A 25,024-nucleotide genomic window follows, 5' to 3' on the forward strand; every position below is an offset into this window, starting at 1 on the left:
TAACAAAGCACACAATAGACTTTTACATTCTTCTATTATTTTATACTTACCCTTTTAAACCAGTCCTAGTAGCAAATTCTTCCTAACCTCTTGCCCCCTAACCCCACAAACGCTTTCCAACCTCAATGGAACACAGCTTTTAGTGTTTTAAAGTCCATGTTTTAAGGAAACACTGTTAAAGTGCCTCTAATTTCTAGTACATTTGAAACATGGACAGTGTCAAAGTCAGCATTTCATTTCCATATTGTGCTCTGCTACTATAGAATGTTTATCTTATTTCTAATTGCATCCAGGAATTGAGCCAGTATCTGTATTGAGCAATAACTCCTAGCTCTTTTACCTAAAAAAAGGACAGACGTAGATGAAGTACATTAGAGTAGGTTTCATTGTTTCTACCAATATATATAATCTAGCACTCCTAAGTTGATTTTCTCTACCAGTCCTTATAAAATAACAAAAGCAGAATTTAAGGTAAACATTTCACCCACGATACAAATTTGGCATAGGCCCCAGTTCTGCAAATACTTAAGCTGGTGAGTAATTCTACTGATTTGATAAGGACCACTCAGGTGAGAAATTACTGAGCTGCATTTAAGTTCAAACTGAATCAGAGAAGCTAGAAAAGAACTATTAAAAATAAATAAATAAATAAATCCCCGGGTCACATTTGAAAGACTGAAGTACACGTCAAAACGTAATTGTTCATGAGAAGTCAACATCAAACTGGGGAGGAGGAGCAGTTCCTTACAGAGTCCCTACAAGCAACCGTTTTTGCCAAAAGCTGCAAGTTGTGTTCTCAGATCACTGATAGACAAATGGGGGGGGAAAAAAAAAAAAAATCAAAAAAAAAATCACTGCTGGTAAGGACTGCAAGTGATAAAGACTGGCACTGGAAAAAGAAAGAAAACTTCACTTACAGGACTGGGGACTGGATCCTGTGACAAGGAACTCTAAATTATGATGGATAGCCAGCTGAACACAAGTTTCCACTGTGACAGGGTGGCTTAAGAGAGATAAAAAGGTTCTTTGATGTGTAAACACAAGGGAATACTGGGTAAAAGGAGAGAGTGTACTGCAACAGTAGTGGCCTCAACAATGCAGCATGGACGTAATAAAATGTCCAAGTCCAGTGTCTAGCTCAAGAGAGACACTGAAAGACTCAAAACAGTTCAAAAACACCCTCCCCTCCCCCACCCCCAGCCAGTTTCTGTAAAACCCTTCCAAAGGGAGACATTAAAAAGGCTCAGTCTATGTAACACATTAGAGGGAGGGTTAGAGATGACTTGATCATAGTCTATAAGCACCTGCACAGGAAAAGGGTATTTGTCAGCAAAGGACTCATTAACGTAGCCAACAAAAACTTTAGCAAGATCCATTGGTTGGAAGTTAAAGCTAGGCAAATTCAAACTGAAAATAATGTGCACGTTTTTAATAGTGAAGGTAACCCTCAATTCAAGACTGGATGCTTTCCTTAGAAAATACACCCTGGTTTCAACCACAGGTTATTGAGGTAGATACACAAATTACTAAAATAAATTCTAAGGCTTGTGCTATGTAAAAGGATAGGAGATGATGATAAAGGTCCCTTCTGTCCTAATAACCTGTAAAAAAGTTCCGGCGCTACATAACTTGCCCTACTTGAAACTACTTTTTGAATAGTAATTCAAGACCTTTACTAATGCAGGTAAACTACAAAAAGCCTGTGTGCGCCTTAGTCCTTCTGGAGAAGAAAAAAAGAAAGAAGGAATCTGAAAGTTCAATCATTTTAAAAACAGAACTTCTTTGCCTGCAACACCATCACCCCACTGCAAATTATTAGAAAATTATTTTGAGTGTCATCTTTATTTATTTACTATGTGCAGACAATAAAAATACAGCATTTTTTGCTTTTCTTAGAAACATAGCTTTTATTTAATTATTGTTAAATATTACTTTCAAGCTCTAATGTGCCAACAAAATTTTGATATAATAATTCTGCATATAGGAAATAGCGTTTTATTGTTCTAAAGCAATCATTTACCTGCAGATGAGGGAAGAAGTAGCCCCATTTTTTCCTCCCCACACAAGGCAGATATGAGACCCCAAACGCCCCAGATTTTAATTCACGGTGCCTGCCGTCAAACTGCCAGTTTCATTAGCATGTTCAGACATATCCGTAAAGTTCCCGAATCAATTTCTGAGTTAAAAAAAAAAACTGTAATCTCTTCCTCACGTGCTTATTCTTCATCTTAGTTAACCCTATCACTTTTCATAGCGCTGGATGTTATTTGCCGCAACACTGCACCAACTTCTTACACACTTACTGTATGTGCCCCAAAGGTAGATGGGAATAAGACCCTGACTATAAGAAGAGCGGCAGATCCAAGCATAAAAATACCACGCAGAAGCCAATTATCAGAACACCCTGAGGATTGCCCAAAGTCGATGAGAAGAGAATAAAAAAAAGGAATAAGGAATTTCCCCCCCTTCTGAAAACAGGTAAGCATGTTACTGTAATTACTGAGTCCGAGATGCATTTCAGTGATGATTCTTAGGCCACGTACATACATAGTTTCTCCTGGGAGAGTCGCTGCTCTTCCAAGAAAAACCAGTGACAGATGTTCAGGATCTCTCTCGCACAGTCAAAATGGCTGCTGCAGGGAAAAAAAAAATAACTTGAGAACAACTAGGGTTAAATCACTCCTAGGAGAGTGAAAGTCTGTACAGTTTTACCCTTTGGAGAGAAGCCACAATAGCCGTCCGGCACCCTCCCCAAAGAGGGGGACAGAGAGTCACTTGCTGGGCTCTACAACTCCAGCTAAACAGGAAGCAGGACACGCCCCTGTCACAAACCCACATTGAGCTGTAGGGAGACAGGCACTGACTCTGAACAGCCTGGGCTGGCCAATCAAGGCTACCCTGTGTGCTACCGACATGTCACCAGGCAGACTGTGGGAGCCCACAGAGCACATAGGTGTGTGCACAGGGGTCCCCTGACTGAGCAGCACCTGCGCTGCAAACTCTCTGCTCTTCAGGGGCTTTTGAATGTCTGTTCAGGTGTCTTTGGGTAAGTTTTTCTACCAAGACTACAAACCCAGGAGAATTATCCCAGGTTATTTGTATGTAGCCTTGCTTTGCTTTAGAATCCTGTAGTGTAAAGTATATGTCAGGAAGGCCAGCAGCAGCTGTCTCATTCAAGGCCAGGCTGCACAAGCACGCCCTCTCTTGCCACAGCCACTTCCCAGTCCACTTCTGAGAGACTACAGAACCTCTCAGAGGCACAGAAGGGCAGTTCCACCTGATGGCAGCATGTAACCCCTAAAAGAATTTTGCAGCATCCCGGTTGAGAATCTCTGATCAAAACCTACTGATAATGTTTTAGATCTATAAATACAAATACTTCCATGAGACTTGGAAAGAGATTCTCATGGAAGCAGAACACAGGATGTTTCAAAATATTTCTTAATATACAAATAAGCTTTTTTTTTTTTTTTTTTTAAATCGACAAACACCAATAGATGGCAATTTCACCTTACACTCACAGATTGACAGAAAAATATTTCCATTAGTAATCATTGAAAGAGGAAGTAAGAAAAAAAATCCAGGATGGGAGTTAGGAAATCCAGGACAGGGGGTCTGTGCATGCACACACTGATTATGACTAAGGCTGCAGGACTCAACTGAAGGGGGGGGGGGGAGGGGAGGGAGCAGGTAGGCAGAAGCCAAGGATGTGCCCCAGGAGCAGAAATAACCCTGGCTCCCAGACAACCCCACTAGGGCACCGGCTGCTCCTCTGGCACCACTCCAGGCCAACAGAGAATGAGCTGAACCCCAGGCAGGCACACAAGGGAAACCTGCCCCCTGCAGCAGGGACTCACTGGGAAGAGGCAAGGGAAGGTCCTTACCCATTCAGAGACTGCTCCAGCACCAGCCACACTTGTGGACAGAGTTTCCCTGGAGAGACACACACATACACACACAGGCCACGCTCCCGCAATGCTATGACTGGCATCCATGAGCTCCTGACTGCCAGCAACCCTGCCCCTTCAACCCCTCTTCCTAGCACAACCTGACAAAACAGCAATTCATGGGTGGTGCAGCCAAGGCTCTCCTCACCCCACCTAAAAAAGTTTAAATTGATAAAAATTGAAATAAATGCTAAAAATATAAAGTAAATAATTACTGATTTTAGCCACCAAAACTAAAGCAAATAATAAAAATCAAAATCAAATTCTGCCAAGCCTATATATAAAGGTTGGCAGTTCTTATTTGTTGATCCCACCATGTATAGTAAAATATGAACCTAATTGAAAATATGCTCTCATCAGAAAAACTCTTCTGGTATTTGCTTATTATTAATACATATAGTCCAACTGCACCCAGACTCCAATCAATATCCAGGCACCATTAAGCTAGATAACTGCACAATCAAACTGTAAACTCTTCTGGCCTAGGACCAGAACAAGACAAGAAAAAAGGTATAAACAAGGAGTTGGGGGGGGGGGGAAGATGAGGAACTTGTACATTAATGAGAATGGGTGGTTATACAGGCCAGCAGGGCACAGCATTTTTAGCAGATATGCTACAAATCAATCTCTCATCCTCTGAGTGCCACTCCAATCCCCTTCCTCCAGCCTAATTGGCTGTTCTACTTCCTGTTCCCTGCCCTGTGCTCCCTGCCTGATCTGCCACTGTATTTTGCTCCTGCCCTATCGGCCATGTCCCCAGTTTGCCAAGTACCACATACAGGCTGTCCATGCCACTCACCCATGACACAGGTTTGCCAGCCCTGATTTAGACTAGCAAAGTCCACAAAGAAATAACTGTTCTATTTACATCTTAAAAACACCTGAACCTATCAGAAATACTCACTGATCATTTTACCAGGTATTAGAATTTTTAGAAAAATTAGAAATCTCCATGTGCATAAGTGCATCTTTTTAGATATCTGAAGGTACCTGTTGGACACAGACAATCAAAGCTAGGATTTAAGCAGAGTGGAGATAATTCAATGAGATCCCCCATTTGATGATGATTTTGTGAACAAAAACAGTCATGTAATGTTATATCAGAATCATGGATACAACATAACTCAGGATCACAGGTGAAAGAAAGAAGACTAGTCAACTCCTGGAAAGGGTGATTCTAGGGACTTGGGAGGTGTAAGAGACAGACAAATCATTTGTTAAATCAAGACAGATAAAAAATATTTCTGTATTTACATACATCTTAATGTTTAAAAATGTTAGTCTCAATTTGCAAATTGAACATATCAGCATTTATGAAACCAAGCGACTTCTGAACACAGCTATTTTAGTTTTCTGAATTTTACCCAATTGCTGGCTCTCTTGCTCTCCTCTCACGAATAGGAAGCTTTCTTTTGTTGAAAGGTAAGTTTAAACAAGGCAACTAAAGTATTCACCAACTTCTATATGAACAGCATTGAATAACATGTAAGTAGATAGAGAAGTCAGGTTATTATGCCTAGAAACTCAAGTAATCAAGTCAGAAACAAGCAAAGCAAAACCCTTAAAAAGACTGTGTTAACATTACAAGCACATTGCTTGGAATTATTACATCAAGACCCACAACTGCGTTCTGCAGACATTTGAGGTGTTTACTTTCTAGGCAAGCTGGAAAAGAAATGTAAAAGCATAGAGTTTATTTATGGCACAGTGTACATTAATCTAGTCATGTGGCAGTTAAAAAGAGTGCCATTTCACAAGGACAAATAGAACATTTATTTACAAGCCCAATTCCAAAATGCTTTTATTATATTGGATTTTTTTCTTTTCTTTTTTAAAGCATCTCCTCACAAGTCGCATTTCCTAGGAACTTTTTTTTTTTTTAAGTATGCAAACTTTTTTCTATTTACTCTTATTCTCTCTCTCGAGTTTGAGAGTTGTTCTATAATATGGTTAGATTTTAACTTGTACCAGGCACAACTTAGCCAACTCTCCAGAGTCCAGAGATGAGCCATGCGCATGATCAGAGGGCAGGAGAAGAGGCTTTATGAAAAGAGGCTGAGAGCTGTGGGACTCTTCAGCCTGGAAAAGCGCAGGCTCGGGTGACCTAGTAGCAGCCTATAAGTACATAAGGAGCATGCATCAGGATCTGAGGGAACATTTGTTCACCAGAGCGCCACAAGGGACAAGGACCAATGGTCACAAACTCCTCCAGGACTGTTTCAGGCTGGACATAAGGAAAAAGTTCTTTACTGTCTGAGCCCCCAAGGCCTGGAATAGACTCCACCCGGAGGTGGTGCAGGCACCTACTCTGGACTCCTTAAACTTTTGGATGCTTATCCTGCTGGGATCCTTTGACCCTAGCTGACTTCCTGCCCCTGGGGCAGGGGGCTGGGCTCTCAACTTTCGAGGTTCCTTCCAGCCCTCATGTCTATTAAATCTATGAACTAGTTTATTTAAGGTTTCTAACAAATAATACATGAATTGTTTCCTTAAATAAGTGCATTTTTTTTCTTGTTTTAAACAAAAACAGGTCTGCAATGGTAATAATGAAAAGTTGCTTCTAACCCACATTAAGTCATACTAAATTAACTGTTTACTTTATAAATACTAAATTAAATTAATAGAATGAAGTAGTCATTGTTTTCAGAAAAGTCATGCTAACAGTTCTCAATACAGGATTAAGTCAATATTACAGGAAAGTGAAATCAATGTGCAGAGATGAAGTGAGTTATGGAGTCTTAACAACACATGGTTCCCTTCAATAATGCTTTAACCTCTGTATTCTAATTGAGTCCAGTTTTCACATTTACAGGATGCTCATTTCTTCATGGACTTATAGTACACAGGCCTTGGAATTAGTTGTCCGACACTGAGAAGTCAATCATCTTAGTCCAATCTGACTACGTGCTTCAGAACATGCATTTTTGATTCAGTGAGACTTCCAGACAAAACTATTAGTTAAGCACGTGCTTGATTATACTGCTGGATCTTAAATCACTAAAACACTGCTCTATTCTATATAGTATTATCCCTTAACTTTGACTCAATACTGTACTTGAAAGCTTTCAGTCCATTTGCCTACAACAAAGGTAGTTTCCTGGGCTACATACAGACAGTCAAAAAGCCCAAGGCTGAATTGATTCAGCCTTTGCAGGTTGGTCTCAACTGCAAAGATGGAACTAATAAGCAAACAAACAGACACTCACCTGCGATTCATGGAAAATAGCCACATGGCTGCAGTGGCTCAAGCCAGAAGCCCGGGGGGGGGCCGCGGGGTGCAGAGCTCTCTGCCACCTAGCCAGCATGGCCTATGTGTTCACTTTCTCTTCCTGCTGCCCCTGAGGTCTCTGGGATTTGCAGTCCACAAATCACAACAGCAGAACTCTACAGAGTTGCTCCTCACTTCCTCTTCCTGCTTCTAGGTGCCTCTGCGATTTGTAGTCCACAGTCACAGCCTACACTAAGTAAGCAGGGCAGGGCAGCTCTGTACTCAGGGGAAGGTGAGTTTAAACCCCCTCCCTGGCCCCAGACCGCAGCCAGAGTTTGCCGGGGGGGGGGGGGGGGGGGGCACATGGGGAGGGCAGTGTACCTGCCAGTGACATCAGTGAGCTAGCCCTCACTGCTCCAGCTAGGGAGCAGAGGTGCAGGACCAGCCCTGCTCTCAAGCAGACAGCCCGGCCTGGCCCAGCCTAGGGCTGAAAAGCATGCTGGGGGACTGTGATTTAACTTGAACCAGGAAGGTGTCTGGGACAGAAGTTTCATAAACCAGTTTGAACTACATTCAGCCAGGTTCATCTTAAACCAGTTTCAGCCATTTTGAAACTGGTTTATGTGCACTGAACTTCTATACTGTTACACATTTAAACCAGCTTTTCATCATTTATGTGCAACTTTTGTCCCTAGCCCTGCAGAGTAGGCAAAATACCACAGAAATACACAACCTAGTTGTGACAGCAATCTCAGGCACCAGAAGCAACCTAGCTGCAGCAAGAGAGTGCTCCTTGACAAAGATTTCAGCACTGATATGCTCAAAGACTCCAGTCTGCTGGACAGATAATACTCAATAACTGCATGAAAAAAGAAAAAAATGAAGATGATGGAGCAAGTATAACTAAAAGAAAAACACAACTGAGAAAATTTAAAAACTCCCATTTACTTGATTCCTTCTTTTGAGTGTACCTTCTTGCACCGAAGACCGCTTTCGGCTGTCACTGGCAACAGAATTAGGTTCTCTCTTCCATTCTCACATTTCCTTTCTTATCACATGCATATATAACGTAAAGGTCTCATTTGTAAAAATCACTGGCACAGCTGAGGAAAGAACTCAGCTTCTCTATTCCAATTTGACTTTCAATTACAATGTAAACTCAAAGGTTGAGCACCACTGCTCTAGAGAGAAGAGCCTTGCAAGCAAAGAGCAAAGGAGAGAAAAAAGGGTCAAGAAATTCAGAAAAAAGATTCAAGTCTACCAGCAGCAGTATTGAAAACTATTGTTACAATACTTTCCTGCATACAAAACTTGAGTAATTGAAAATTTCAGTACAACATAGTAACAACTGTCACTAGAATTAAAACCCAGAAGCTGAATGCCAAGTTCATTCAATCATCTACAGCAGGGGTGTCAAACCCACCTAGCTCCATGGGCCAGATGAACAGCATTGGACTAGCTCCAGGGGCTGGTTTGGGTCCACAGACCCCTCCCCCTTCATGCTAGATCCAGTGCACATGGCACCTGCTCCTGCTGGTCCTGGGTGATGCCATGTGCAGCATGGGTCCCAGACCAGCTGGAACAGGCACCGAGTGTGGCATGGGAAGGACCCACAGAGTACACCCCAAACCCCACAATGCAGGATCCAGTTCCTAGTTTGGCCAGTCCAGGACTGTGCTGCAGGCACCACCCACTTCAGGACCCACACTGCACACGGCACTGGTCCTGGACCAAATGGAGCAGACAGGGCAGGCACTGGATCTAGCATATGAGGAGGGAGAATGTACCAGACTGGGGAGCTGGATGATGGGGCTCTACAAAAGCCCCTGTTCTAAAGTTACCTAAACTGTTGATTGGTTATCAAAATTAGTAGTTAGATGTAGATTTCCTGCAAGAAGAACATATCATACACATGTATGTTTACCAGAAATCTTTAAGCTCCATGCTTCTCCCTGAAAATATTCTAAGAAAAGTTTGCAGAAATTCTTTTGCTGAAAGCTAATGAGTTTCAGATACTGTATTTTAAAAATTTTTTAAACTTCATTTCTAGTTCCATTTCTAGTAGCAGAACATGTTATAGACCAATACCATGAGACATTTCTATTATAATTTGTCTGATAGTTCATCTTATGCACAGCCACCCATTTATTCAACTGAGACTGATGAAGATGCCGGGAACAACCCTTAAGTAGTGATTTTAAAAACAAAATTAAGTGCATCTTAAATTTTGACATCCACTAAAATACACTGGCAGAATTTTAAAGAATCTAAACACTGGAAGTGCTCATTTTTATCTACCTGTAAGAACATAATTAACAGAATTAATGATATAGATGCAAGTTTTCTACACAGCCAAAGCACATAAAATGTCAGAACTCAAGCTCCATCAAAAGATCATAACCTGAATTATAAATGAGTGCAAGAAAATGGATAGAAAAATTGTGCTACAATCATTTGAAAAAACATAATATGTACACGATGGGAGGCTGAAGGAATGTGTAAACACTAGGATTAACATATATTGACAAACAGATTAATCGATTCAAGCTTTCTTTTCCCTTCATAAAGCATACAATATTATATAAATATAAAAAGAAATCAATATGCATACAAACATATCATTCACATTAATAGACAACATGCCATCCATTTATATTCCAGTAGATTAAAAATTCATTCCCAAAGAAAATACACACACCACACTCACATGTGTTCCCAAGCACAGGGACATGACTGTAAATAGATAGATATATAGATATAAATATAAAAGTGATATGTAAAGATGAGTGTTGACCAAGTAAATGTTTAACCTGCACTTGTTACTATGGTATCTAAGCCCTTTAGGAGGTTTTCAAGGTCTTTAAAAAAACAAAAAACAAAACAAAACCTTTCACAGGGTTATGTTCAGCATAAAACAACAAGTTCCCAGATTCCAGCAACAAAGAGGATTGCTTTTGAGACTGCAAGCTACTCATGACAGGACATGTTTGCAATTCTATGCCTCTAGCATTCTGAGACTCCAAAAGACATCACTTTGTGCCATCATAAAAATCTTTAAGGCAATGCAAAACGAGAGAGAGATAAACACACCCATGCCCACAAATGCCCAAATTTGTGGCTTTGACAAAAGGAAGCTATCAATCTGTACTGCTATTTTGCAGCATATGTCTGTTTTAAGGCAGGAGGTACAGGCAGCTCCAGCCACTCTACTCTGGGCAGGCATTCCTGGGGCTTCAGGAGCCCAATCCTATGTACCCTAGGAATTTCTCTGCAGAGGAATTCCCAAGGCACGTAGGACTGGGTTCCCAAAGCCCTGGGTGCATCTGCCCAGACTTCCCCACTTTCAGAGTCAGAATCAAGGTACGCCTCTGCAAGTGGAGAAACCTAGCATTCCCTCATTTGCAGAGGCATGCCCCAAGTACTGTCCTGCAGGACTGGGCCCCTGCCACTCACTGGAGTGGGACAATGGGCAACATGTTTCACTCAATGAAATGGAACAGCTGTGCCAGGACATATCCCAGTACAGCTGACTTGCTTCATTTGATGATGTCTGTTTATACTACAGCCAGTGGCAGTAGACTGAATGTATTCTACCCATGAATGAAGAAGACATTACACCATGCTATTCAAAATGCTTTTATACATTTTGAGAAACAAAAAAGTCTTTAAGATATCTGTCACTGTGATTTAAAAGTACTAACTGCATAAGAAATGCCCCTTAATTGGCTTTCTAAGCTGTGCTCTATTTCTCTTTATGCAAGGGATGCCTTAAGTGGTGGGGCTGATTTTCATAAAAGTCTTCACAGATGCTACTACCTTGAAAGTACAGTAAAAGATATTTTGCCCTCACTCTGAGCAGGAAAAGGGATATTCACTAAAACATACCAAACAAACTCTCAGATCACAATTCAGGTTTCACCCCAACACATATAGCTTACCCATCCCAGTATCCAGGTTTTTGTTGTTGTTTAAAGCCTCCTTCAAATACAGGACAACTGTTTATACTTGGCCCTCTTCTTCCTAAATAGCCCCAGACTATTATTCTCTACAAGCTTCACCTAGCTTTTCAGAAATACTGCGTTTACTCAATTTTAAGACAAGGCTTCCCCCACCCCCATACATTCAACATGAGGAAAACAAAGCCTTGCCTTACTTGTCTTGGAGTACCAAAGTGCTCTACCAGGGAGCTGTAGGGAGTGGAAGCGTGAGAAGCCCAGCTCAGACAGGAACAGCATTACACCAGCATGGCCAGCTCCACTTCCCCTTCCACCCACACCCAACCCTCACTGTCAGGGAGTGAACTCTGGAAGGAGGAATTTACACTCCACCGCTGCTGTCCATGGCTGAGCTAAGCTCCCTGCAGCTTGGGGTAGGAAGCAGGTCAGGAACAGCTCTGGGGCTCCCCTTATGTCCAGATCAGCTAGGCATAGCAGCAGAAAGTGGGAGCAGGTGGGTGGGATTTGTGATGACCCTCTAACAATTATATTCTAGACATGGAAAATTATAAATGTATTATATTTTCCATGTCTAGAATCTAAATCATTGGGGGATCTCCTTAAATTCAAAGTGATCTTAGATGAAGGTAAACATGGTAAGTCAGAGTAAAGATCGCTGCTCTTATGTGACTAACAGCTAAGGCAACTAAAGTGATGGCGAAGGGAGGGAGATGAACAAGAAAGGAAGAGAAATGAAGCAGCATAATGTAGATGTAAAACAGAAGAAAGTGATTAGAAATACATACACAGAGGACATAATGCATTCATATCATTCATTTAATCGTATCAAATACAACATAAGTTTTAAAAGCTAGGGCCCTCTACCCGAGATCCCTGGAACACCTATTAACAATCTTCTACAGAAGCAGGATGTTAGCTTCCATGGTTCCCCTACTTTACCTGTGGTAGGTTAGGGTGTTATGTCTTATGTTGTGTCGGGGTTGTCCACGTAGTTTTACTAAAAGGGTAGACAATGGATTTGTATAGGATGGTTTGGATAAATGACCCTGACTTAGGCAGGGGGTTAGACTAGATGACCTCTGGAGGTCCCTTCCAGCCCTACTTCTCTATGATCCTATGAAAGAACCACAATAAGCACTAGACAGTCACTAACATTTTTATTTTGACTTAATAGGAAAACACTGCACCAGCTTTCAACTCCACTGATTTTATAACATTTTGGCTTTGTAACATTATATCAACATATTGTGCGGGCCGGGAGTGATCCAGGCCCTTTTTTGCACCGCCGAGGCTGTGGCTAGCAGCCCGGGCACACTGGGTCGGAGAAAGCAGGCGACACGCTAGAATTAGGCACGGACACGTAATGGTTGATTCAAGATTGTTTACTTACACCGAAGATGGTCGCGGTGTAGGCTGGACAGTTTCCCAGGCAAAGCTCCGCTTAAGTCCTCGTTTGAGGACTCTGACAGTACTAGGATCACTCCCACGGAGTTGTCGAGGCTCCGTGGATCTTTTTTGCGCGCAGGGAGAGGGATACGTCGAGCATTGCGCTTGGTGACAGGGAGAGGCTAGAAGCTGATCAGACCCCTGTTGCCTGCTTTAAATACGCTGGGTCCAATAGGCTCCGCAGCGCTTAGAGATCTTCACAAGACGTGAAGTCTCCTCCTCCTGGTGTTCGTGGAGTCCTCCAAGTTGGGCGGAAACCACTCAAGCCTTTTATACGGCTAGCAAGCCAATCGCTAGCCACCACGCGTGAATAATTTAATGCAAGCCAATAATGGGGCTCGAATTAGAATACGAATGGTGGGAACTCCTTGCAACGTGCATTTCTTAGCTGCAAAGAAGAAATGCACACTGCAAAGAAAGCTACAAATTGGCGGGAAAATAATTCAGTGGTGCCAAAGCACACACAAAACAAAATCACACCCTTGGGTCGTGACACATCTGAAACCTAATACATGTAATACTGAAAAAACCCTTTAAAGAAAAAAACCCCAATATTAAGATGAAAAGAAAAAAAATGTTCCTGCATATCACCACTGAAACTTCAAGAAATCACACCCCACAAACCACTAACACTGGGTTAACAGTGTACTTAAATCTTGTTTGAATTACCTGCATTCAAAAAATCTTCAGACATTAAGCCTAACTGAACTAAACAAGTAGGGGAATGTATGCAAAAGCTAAAATTCAGGAGCACACATACAACACAAAGGAAAATTAAAGTAAGTTTTGCAACTTCAGATAGTTACAGAAAAAACTATTATACCTTGGATTTAAAAATGCACTGAATATTCCACTGATTCTCCCTGGACAAATGAAAAATCCTTGGAAGTTAATTTATAGAAAGCTAATGGCTGAAAGACATCATCATCAGGATGGAAAAAAAACCAGAAGGCTACCAGATACATCAAGCAGTAGGCTTTAAAAAAAAAAAAAAAGTAAATAGTAGGGCCACTCGCTGCTGCAGGGAGCTGGACCCAGACTCCGCACTGGTAAGTAGGGGGCAGGGTAGGGGGGACTGGAGGAGGGAGGGGACCATGGGGGGACCCCTGCCAGGCCCCATCCCCTGCCTGCTCCCCCAGCCCCCCTGAATGCCCCCCGCCCGCTCTGCCAGCCACCCTCCCCCATGGCTACCCCGCCCAGCCCCAGCTCTTAAAAAAGCCCCGCACTCACCTGCTGCTGCAGCAGCCTTGGGCCTTCTGGGGGCTCATGGCAGAGTCCCCCATGCAGCGTGGGGCAGTGCGCATCGTTGCCTCCCCCCCCCCCGCAGCAGCTGGTGAATTTTTTTTTTTTTTTTTTTTTTTAAGAGCAGGGAGCTGGGGCCAGGTAGGGCAGCCATTGACAGGGCTGGGACAGCAGGCCGGGAATGGGGCCTGTCTGATTCAGAGATTTGGCCAATTCGGCAGCGGCCAAATCTCCGAATCAGATTCAGCCGAATTGATTTGGGACAGCGATTTGAATCACCAAATTGATTCACTGTCCCCCAAATTGGGCAAATCCGAAGCGAATACTAGCCACTTCACACAGGCCTAATAAGTAGGTATCAGGAAACTACACTGCCTCGAAAACCTGTGACCCCCCTCCAGTTCTGGAAGCCAACAACAAAATAGGATGTTTGGGACTAGAAGCAAATAGCAACAATGTAGGTCACCATCCTCACCTACTCTGCACTAATAAATGACACTTCCTTTGTGTTTTTTGAACCTGACAGTCACATCACCAGACCCAAATGTCAAAGATTCACCTTTGTACAACTTGCGTAAATCCATCATTGTTTCCCCAAACTTCTTACATACTCTTTTTTGGCTCCTATACCTTCCCTGAAAAAGTATCAGAAAAGACTGTTGCAGCACATCTCTACTACTTCCATTAGTACTCCTAAGAAGGTTGCTAAGTATGCCCTGCCTACCTACTTCCTCTCAGCAAATACAGGAGAAAACTGGGGCACTGAACCTGCCCCAAGGGGTTTCTTCCACCACTATACTTAATACAGTACCATATATATTGATGTAGCACATGTAACATTTCCAGAAAAGCAGCAGTGTGTACATTATAGGTGAGGAAACGGTCACAATTTCAGCCAAATTGAAACAGAAGTAAAGTCTGTATGTGATCTCCAGGGAGCAGAACAAAGGGCAGGCTCAGCTCCCTAGCTGCTGCTCAGTAATAAAAGAAAAAAAATCTTTTCTTTTCATTCTGCATCTCTTATTCTGGGGCATGTTGTGTGTGTGAAAATATGATATACTCAAGGAGGTGGGGGAAGAAAGCAATAGGCAATTTCACCCTCTCATTTCTGAGTTTGGGGCCTGCAGAGCAGAAATGGTAGGCAGGGAATGCTTGTCTGTGGCCCTTGCAGAAGCACCATGGAAGCAGTCTAGACGTGCCCTAAAAACAAAGAGGGGCAATCTTTGTTGTTAATTCAAATTGCAGCAAACACTGAAACTTCAAGCAGCAGACCTGATTGAAGCAGAAAACTTGGGTGAAAAAATCCATGTGTAATAGGTAAGTTTTGAGACCTCTCAGGAGTGGCTGTCTGGTTGAAGGACATGAGGGGAAGGAGAAGGAACATGCTGTGCATGGGAAGAACTCACACTTCAGAAATGACACAGATGGATGAAATAATCTTTTCCATTAGCATGAGTCCTGCACGAAGGATAATTCAGTTACTCCTCTGGCAAACAAGACAGCTTGCCTGGATTCTTTCAAGAGAAGTGATTTGATCATCATTTAAGTTTGCACAGAGTACAACTCATAAAGGTCATATCATCCTCCTAACACTAAACATGAAACAACCATTGAGTTGGTTCAGCCTCAGAATGAACTTAAGGTTGTAGGAAGTCTCAATACTGTTTAAATTCATTAAGTGTGCACATTAGCCACTGATTATTTGTTTACCAAACTCAAACATTTTAAAGTCAGAGGTATCAAAACAAACCTTGCGTTCGGAACTGGATCTGGATTGTGGCGCTCCTCACAGGTTGAATCCAGTCTTGGGCATGGCATGGAGTAGCAGTAACAGTCATTCCAGCAGTGGCTGTGGTAGCAGTAGGGCAAGCGGCCACAGGCCAGGTGAATGCCTGCCATGGAGGAGGCACACAAGTGGCAGTGCGCCAAGTGGCCACAGGGCAACCAAGGGCTATATTTAGGGACCTACCAAATTCACAGGGGCTGCCCTCCTGATTTCGTGGGCAGAATGCAGGTCCAAGCAATCATTTTGTGGGTGGATGACAGCAGCCCCCACACCTCTGATAGGCTGAGGGGCCCCAGTGGCCCTGCCCCTTGCCACTGATTGCCTGCCTGCCATACAGCCCTGCCCCTCACTGCTGATTGGGCATGAGGGCTGTCCGTCATGCAGCCCCACACCTCACTGCTGACTGGAGGGAGGCAGGGCCACAAGACAAGTAGCCCTTGCAGCCAATCAGCAGCGAGGCATTTGGCGGGGGGGGGGGGGGGGGGGGGGGGAGACAGCAGCCATCTTGTCGACAGTCTTTCAAGTGGGCAGCCCTCTCTGCTGTTCCCAACCCCGGTGGGATGCCACAGCATGGTAATAACTGCTGGCTCCCTCTGGGAAGCCAGAGTTTTATTTTTGGTAGGTTATTTTTTCCTGCAGATTTCACGGGCATTGCCCAGATTTTGCAGGCAATGCTGGACCTTTGCAGAACCTGCAAAATCCATGAAATCACTAATTGAGTAGGTCCCTAGCTGCACTGCACAGCCCTTGCTTACTATTTGCCATCAGTGGCCACATCCAATAGGACCCCAGAGCTCTGGATTGTGCATAATACCATGACTATCACTAGGTATGCCACCAGGCAGGATCCAGCACATGGGCTGTATGTTTGACACAGCTGTTTTAAGCCATACACAAAAAAGCTGACTGCTATTCAGTGAAGTAATGTATTGAAGAATATATTTCCTCACACACAGTTTCTTTAAACACATGGTTTAGACAGGCTACTTCATACCTTGGCATAAATATTACCACAAAAACTTACTAGTTGTATTTCCAAAAGCAAACTTTTTTTCAGTTCTCAAAGGCAGATGTTTCATATATATGCAGGCCAACATTCACAAAGATTCCAGCATTTTTTCAAAAAAACTTGAAGTGTTTTGAAAAACAAATCTAAGGGGAAAGACTAGCTATATTACTTTTAATTCAACATTCACCTACTTCCTCAGCATATTTAGTTGTTTATAAGAGTTGGCTATAATCGAATATTTAAAGTGAATATACACATTTATTGAAGGTATATAACACTGTTACGTACCAGTGACAGTTGGCCATCTAATTACCCAATTACAAACTGATAGTTTGTCAGCCATCATATATCTCGGTGCTGATACAACCTTATTTTGGAAGTACATAGAATATTTACAGCAACACAGAGAGGAACTGGCAATCAATAATATATCAAATTATCTTGAGGGAGGAAGGAAGGTTGGTTTTCTAAAAACATATGTATAAACAAAACATCCAATAAAGATAGTTGCAGGAATCAATAAAGCTGCTATACCATTTTGGCCACCCAATACTGGGAAGTTGTGCTATGATTATGTGTAAGATGTACAACGTTGGAAAGGCCTCCTGGCCTGCAATATTGTCCCATTGCAAATAGGGATGTGAAAGGTTAAATAATTAATAATTTCACTGAAAAGCCCACTGATAATCAGTCAGCTCACCAGTTATTGTTTAGCATGGGCAGGGCACAGTCCAGCAGGGAAGGGGATGGGGGAGAAGCCAAGCAGTGCCCCAGCAGCAACCAGAAAAAGGTGGGGCAGGCTGGAGGGAGAGAGGAGGGAGGTGCAAGGAAGAAGGGGGACTAGTACCCATAGCTAGAAGTCTAAGTGGTTGCCAGCCAATTTTGCAGGCAGATCATAGAGCTGGCAGCCATTTCCATGGGTGGAGTGTGGTGGGCCTCCCCCCAAACCTCCGACTGGCCATGAAGGCTGTACATTGCATGACCTCACTACCAATTGGTAGCAAGGGGCGGGGCTGTATGACAGACAGCTCTCACAGCCAATCATCAAAGGCAGGGGGCAGCAGCCATCCTGCCACGCCAGCAGCCCCCCTCTTCCCTTCCCCTCCCCTAGAAGGCTATGCACCTGAGTTACATCGGCCACAAGCACTGCTTGCTCCCCAGAGGGAGCCAGCATCTTATTTTTGGTGAGGTTTTTTTTCCCCCCCAATGGAGCCTGCCAAAAACACAGCCCCCGCACTTTTTCGTGGAGCCCACACTTTTTCAGAGGGCCTGCCTGAAATCACTGTTTCCATGAAATCATGATTTCAGTAGGTCTCTACCCATAGCTTATGGAGGTTAAAAGGGAAAACAGTAAGCAACCTAAGGACTTCTCAATCAGCCATTAGCTGCTTGTTCACAGGTGCTCCCTCCCTCTTGTGTTGGCCTGTGTTGTCTAGCTGGGCATACCACTGCCTCCTCCTCCCCCCCAAAGAGCCCCTGGAGCAGCTCCCAGTCATAGCAGCAATTGTGTCTGAGCTGCTGTGTTATCAGTTAACTGTTTAACCGATATAATTAGATGAGGTTAAACAGATCATTTTAAAACTATATTTATACCCCTGGTTGCAAAGATGACTCGTTTGGAAAACAGTAACACTGAAGCTGCATCTGCTTTTTGAACTCCAATACGGCTTGAAAAGTTTCCGCTACAACCTGTATCTGCTTGCTAAAATCTAAAATGGTTGTGGCGAGTTTAGAGGATTTGACCTCCAGTAATTGGATATACTGAACCAAAACAGGTTGTGCATATAAGTCACACTAAAAAAAAATAAATTGAAATTCATAGGGGATAGCTCATAGAATTAAAGGATGTGATTTCACCGACTCTGATATAAATGCATTGTGAAATCAAAATACAGTTGAAGCTTTTCTTTAATTAGACTCCATGACAAATTATTTAATGATCTTTACTGAATATTCTCTTCTGTTTGTTCGCAAGCAAGTAGCATATGACAATAAAGATTTAAATATTTTTGTGATAACATTAGTTTTCAATACAGTATAGTTTAATTCACTTTCAGTCATTCCTACATTATACAAACAACTGTGTCAAGACCCACTCTTGACATGGTTTTTCTCCAACAAACAACCTATAATGCAAGACTTAATGTTCTAACCATACTAGAAACAAGCATAATGTACTGATGTCTACTTTGCATCCAAGGCCAAAGTCAGAAAGCCAACATGATCTTACTATAACTGAAACTTTAAAATGCGTTTGTGTAGATGCAACTTTACAAAAACCATCAATATACTATATAATGGTAAAATGAAAAGACAATTTAAAAAAAAATTGGCAGTAGTATGCATCAATCAGGACCTTCCAAAATTATACCTTCATTATTCTAAATGTTGATCTAAAATGCCAAAAGTGTATTGTTATACTAAGTTATATTCTAAAACGCTACTTTTAAGGAAAGAACAGACTGAAAGACTAGTCTGTACCACGGTTCTGCAACCTACCACCCATAGGCTGGATTTGGCCCACAAAGATTGGTTCGGTGGAGTAAGGGATGCAAGTTAAAGGGGACACATTAAAGCAGCAACTTAAAGCGTCCTGTCAAGCCCTGGCCACCAAATTTGCAGTCCTCCATTGGTGTCTACCATAGCTTTTGGTGGTACCCAGTAAACAGAGTAGGGCACAGAGCCAGAAAAGGATCAGAGCATCAGGGGACTGGCAGCCCAAGCCAACAGCTGGGTTCCAAGTGCCCAGCTTGCCTCCTTAAAAGGTTGCTGACTTCTAGCCTAAAGCAGAAACTTTGCCGATATAGCTATAATTATAAAACCATAACCACAAAGCACTTTAGTGGAGAAACAGCCTACAGAAGCAAAATAGTTTAACTATATTGATAGAATAAGCTATCTCACTGATCAACATTAGTTTTCTTTTCCAATATAAACTGCATCTAAACAAATTTTTACCAGTATAGCTATGCAGGTTAAGAGTATAAACCTCCCCTCCCCCTGAGTTCTAGCTGATATATCTATAAAGGTAAAATTATATTGCAGTTGTGGGCTCAAAGTTCACCAGCAGCCAAGATACAGGCATGGTTTTATGTATTCAGCAAGTCAGTGGTCCACAATTCTTTTATTGTTGCAAAGATAACACTTTGTTAATAAAGGTGTAGTTAACTGATTCAAGGTTTCTTTCAAGCTAGAAAAACTGTTCTGAGAGATGTAAACTAGTTTTTTCATATAAATTACGGTTCTGTAAACTCTTGTTATTCTAGTATTTGGAAACTTCCCAGGATACTAGAAAATACATTTCTCTCCTAGCATTAACCTTTTTATGTTTTATTTCTCTTTGTTAGTTGGAAGGAACTATAAACATAGCATCTAGATTGGTAAAGATGGAATATTTTATTCATTAGATCCTTTAATCTGACCACGATTGAGTTAAGCAGAAGTGTCACATACGTTGAAGGAGAAAAGGATCAATAAGAAGTAGAAACAACATTCCCTCATTTAAAAATTGCTATAGACAATGTGTCATCAGAACCAGTCATATTATAGATTAAATTAAAAATATAATGATACTAAGACAAGGTTAAACTTCCTCCCATCACTTTTAAAACTTAATTTATGAAGTAAATGCAGTGCATCTATAATACTTTGTGGAGTTAGGACATCTTGATAAAAATGCCTTTCATAATTGTAACTACTATTGTGAAGTTGCAAAACGCAGCTCCAATATTCCATACATTAGACATTACGGTGTCAACCTCATGGGTCAGATTCAGACTGTAAGACTGCTCCAGCCAGTCAGCTAGGATATTGGCAGCCCAGGGAATCTGAGGATGAAGACAGTAGAGGAGATAAAGCCTTCCACAGAATCCAAAGCTTTGTTGGATCTGGTTATCAGCAAAGGGGTAGAGGAAGAGGCGGCACACAAAGGCTGTGCCAACAGCCCTGCTGCCCTGCAGTGGCTTGGCCCCTTGCCAGTGTGACAAGCAGCCACTTTCCCCACCAGTTCTAATATCTGTGCTGTTGGTACTGCCACAGCTGCTACTGGTTCCACCACAGTTGCCAACCCCACCTCTGCTGCTTGCGCCATAGTTTGGATCCAGCTTGCGAGGAACCCTGTAGCTCATATCCAGCCTGGGGCAGGGTATGAATCTAACATCCTTGCATTAGACCAAAGATTGGCAATATCTGGCCTGTGGAGTCCCTGGATCTAGCCTGCAGAGCCCAAAAGCTAAGCAGGGAGTAGCTGCACTGGTGGGAAACCCAGCCGTTACAGTTGCTTCTTCTCCCCACCCCTTGGCTACTCCCAGCTGTGGTGCAGAAGCATCTCTCAGCCAGTGGTGAACTGGGCTGGAACCAGGGAACTAGAAGCTGCACCGGCACTGCTGTCTTTGTTCCCTTGCCCCTGCATACTCCCCACCTCCCAGCTGCAGTGAAGAAGCAGCAGCAAAATGCACACAGCTTCCAGCTCTCCCCAAGCTGGAAGCTGCACCAATACCCAACCAGAGGTGCAGGGGCCAGGAGAAGCAGAAGTGGTATAGGCGCAGCTCCCAGCTGCTGGCACAAGAGCAGGTAAAGTCCCTCACTGCTGATGTGCTTTGGAAATCACTCAGCTGGTGGTGTGCAAAGGTTGCTGTCCACTTCATTTGACTATAAAGACGCCTCAGTGTTGCCACTTCATCCCATTATAACAGCAAAAAAGTCATCAGAAGGATTTAAAGCATTTACTACTGCTAAAAGTAACTGAAAATGGCAAAGCTAGTACCAAAACTTCTCCAAATTGTGGGTCTAAGTGAAATTCTATTAATTTAAAAATTAACCAGTGAGCTAATGCCAATTCCCACAGCATCACAACATGAAGGGACAAAATATTTTTGCTAGAGAAAAAAAAGGATTTACTAGGGCACAGTATTTACTGTAAGTAAACATTAAATTGGGAAAATGCTGTCGTTTGAAAAGATGCATATTTCTATTAATTGTATATAAGTGCTTCTTGTATTTGGGCTGACTTCCAAAGGAGGAAGAAAGTAGGAGCAGAAACAGTCTGTAGAAGACAGAGCAGCAACGTGCCTAGAGAAAAGATTTAAAGATGTCTAGGATTTTCTTGTTTCTAGCTTAAATGAACAAAATTAATAAATACTTTTTCTTTCTAAAACCAGAAGCCACAGAGACCTTATTTTCACTTGGCAATATTTAAAACTCATCTTTAACCTAATAATGTCAAATCAGAAAAAGTGTGTACATTTCATGAGATGAATAACTACTTCAGCTGAGCATTTTATCCAGTGTACTTCATCTTTTGCTAATTTATTTTTGGTATGCCTGTTAGTTACAGTTCTCTCTCTCAAGGATTCAGAGTACATTTGAGTACATATAGGTCAAATGAACACAACATTAGTTAGTGTCCTCAGGTTTTACTGATGATCTACAGTAATTCATAGTTTTCTGGGATTTCCCAGGGTGCATAACAGGACAAACTGTTTCTGAATGGTTTCAATCACTCTTCAGTATAATCAGTTTTTACTTCATATTAAAGATTTTGGTCTTACTAAACTGGCTGATGAACTAACTTGCCAGTTAACAATATTTATTATGACAAAGATAATACAATACAGATGACTCCAAAGACACCGTCACAAGATCTAGGTGCTTCTGGAGAAGAACTACCAGGGGGCAGAAGCTATCACTGCCCATACAGAAGTTTTGGGCTCATAAAAGTTAAATTACAGAGAGGAATGAGGTAGAAGAGGAACGAGAAACATTCTCCAGATGAATACCAGAATGGCAGGGTCCTTTCTAGGTTCTGCAGTCTCCTTCTACAGACACACATTGGCTAAGAAGTAAAATCAGAGGAGAGCAAATACCAAGTGATTCTCCCATAGTTGGAATGCAACTCTACAGCTCCCTGGCAGGGATGATATCAACACTGGCTTCTGCAATTCTGACTTGGACATTGGTTTCGGCATACTCACAGGACATCTGTGCCAATCGCCTCTTCGCCTTTTTGCAAGTGAACTTCATTTTTTTTTTTTTGAGGTAACACTAATTGCTGGGCACCTTCTACCAGGCAGATATAATTATAAAAAATGCTTATGAATAATCTGATTCATTATACTACAGGCCTACTGTTTCAATGTATATAGTAAGATTCTTGCTAAAATACAGACATCCATAGGAGATTATAGACATCTATATGAGAGACAACAATGCTTAAACTGAGTGTCAAAACAAAGCTGACTGTAAAGTCACATAAATAATGTATGAAAACTTCTGCATGTTGTATAGTATTCCAACTGCATTAATGGATAAACCTATATTCAAACAATGGACAAGAGGGGCATTTACTATAATGGAATGCACACTTCTATATAAAATGCTACAAAAAAAATGGATTTGGGGGAAACTATGTGAAGAAGATGAAAATAATCTCCAAGTCATAAGTGTGTATCTGGGAAAAGAGTATAAAACAAGACCATTATCATTGTATACATTATATGCAATGCATTGTGTGTATTATATGCCCCCTAACCACAATTGTTGTTTGATTAGATTATCAAACTATTATCATAAAAGACCAGGGATGTGAAAGAAATTAAAGGAATATATTTACTAGGAATAGAAAATGTTCATTATAGGCTAAAAGCTTATGCTTCACATTCAAGTAAAATAAAAAGTGGGTTCTAACAAGAAATAATTAAAGCTTTTGTTCAGCAATTAGGTACAGAGGAAAATTATTTAAATTGGAGATACTATGTCTCCACTCCTAAAAGACGCAGATTACAACAAACGTTTGCTCTAAGTACTGGATACTATTAGATATTTGGGCATTAAATGCATCAGTTAGAGTCAGGAAGCTGGTCAAAATGCTGAGTCATAAATGAAAAATATTTATAACAATATAGAGGACATACATTACCACTATTGATATCAAGTGGTAGAATTGTAATTAAGTGCATGACCTGCCCAGGATCCTTTATCCTCTCTCTCCGAATTCCGCTTCCTCCTTGATATGCCAGTGCCCTGCCCCGTTGGCCCTCACTCCTGACCCACAGCCCCCTGGCCCTGGAGATGGCCCTCACTTCTGACCCACAGCACCCTTCCTCACACTCAGCCCTGCCAGAGGGGGTCACCAGCTGCCCCCCACCCTGCCCACCCCTGCACAGACTCACAGGATGGTGGTCTGCAAGGACACTGAAGGGACACCCTCCAGCACAAGGTCTATGTAGGCAGTGGCAGGGGCACCACACACTGCCCCACACCAGCAGCTGCAGCTGAAGCTGGACCTGGACTTAGGGCACAATGGGGAGGACCAGTGCTGTGCTCCACAGCAGCAGCATGAAGCAGAGCATGGCTATGGCCCAGACCATGCTGCGGGCAGCAGGAGGGCGAGGGGCTCCAGGGGGTCTCCATTTCAAAGTACAGTGGCTGCAGCTCATGCAGCGGAGCAAGTCTGGCCCCACTGTGGGCTGGAAGGAAGAGGAGGGGCACTTGTGACACCCCCTGCCCTGGGCTGGGGCTTCCACGCAGCACCAGGAGGCCTGGTCATGCCTCCCCCTCATGCAGCTTCTCCCAACCACCCCAACCCTACCTGAAAGCACAGGCACCGACCCCCAGTGTCCCCAGCCTGGCCACACAGCTCCCCACTGCTCCCAAAGGACCCCCCCCACACACACGCGTGCCACCCTATACACACAGCCCCCAAGCTCTGCCACCCTCCCTCCCTCCCTCCCCAGGCTTAACTGTATCCAGCTGCTGGGGATGCTCCCAGAACCCTGCCTGGCTATATTGTGCCTATCTACTAATGCTAGGAGCATGGGGAACAAGCAGGATGAATTAGCGCTCCTGCTTGCACTAAACACCTATGACTTAGTGGGGCTAACGGAGACCTGGTGGGATTCATCCCATGACTGGGTGGTACATATTGAGGGCTATAGATTGTATAGAAAGGACAGGTCGGGGAAGAAAGGGGGGGGGTTGCACTTTATGTCAGTGAGCAATATACATCAACCCTCATCAAGACAGAATCCGAGGTTGAGGAAGTAGAAGGATTGTGGGTTAGGCTACATGGGGGCAAGGAGAAAGGGATTTGGTGGTAGGGGTCTGCTACAGACCCCCACACCAAGGGGAAGAAATAGATGCGGGGCTCCTGAGGCAACTCTCAGAGACCATAAAAGCTAAAGAGGCGGTAGTCATGGGGGACCTAAACTACCCAGACATCTGCTGGGAGACGCAGAGAGCAAGGTCCCATCGCTCACGCAGGTTTCTAACCTGTATACAGGAACTCCACCTGACATAGGAGGTGCATGGTCCCACTAGGGGGAATGCCATACTGGATCTGGTATTGGCAACAGGAGATGACATGATAGGGGACCTCCAGATCGGTAGCCATTTGGGAGACAGTGATCACCTTATAATAGAATTCAACCTAAG

At 42.9% G+C, this 25,024-nt stretch overlaps 1 protein-coding gene across 5 annotated transcripts in view; it reads right to left on the reverse strand.

The window, feature by feature from the left end:
- Positions 1-25,024, reverse strand: part of MARK1 (microtubule affinity regulating kinase 1) — a 135,236-nt gene that overhangs the window by 85,854 nt on the left and 24,358 nt on the right. For 4 of the 5 annotated variants that reach the window (XM_059717748.1, XM_059717746.1, XM_059717747.1 and 1 more), the window contains exon 1: positions 7,154-7,267. The exons of the other annotated variant lie outside the window; for it this stretch is intronic. In XM_059717748.1, coding sequence (XP_059573731.1) covers positions 7,154-7,252 — 99 coding nt within the window. In that variant the 5' untranslated portion in view covers positions 7,253-7,267. Of the gene's footprint in view, positions 1-7,153; positions 7,268-25,024 lie in introns of those variants that run through there. 5 annotated transcript variants of the gene reach the window in all.

Source organism: Alligator mississippiensis, chromosome 1 (assembly GCF_030867095.1).
Source record: "Alligator mississippiensis isolate rAllMis1 chromosome 1, rAllMis1, whole genome shotgun sequence".
In the NCBI taxonomy this organism is placed as follows: Eukaryota; Metazoa; Chordata; order Crocodylia; family Alligatoridae; genus Alligator; species Alligator mississippiensis.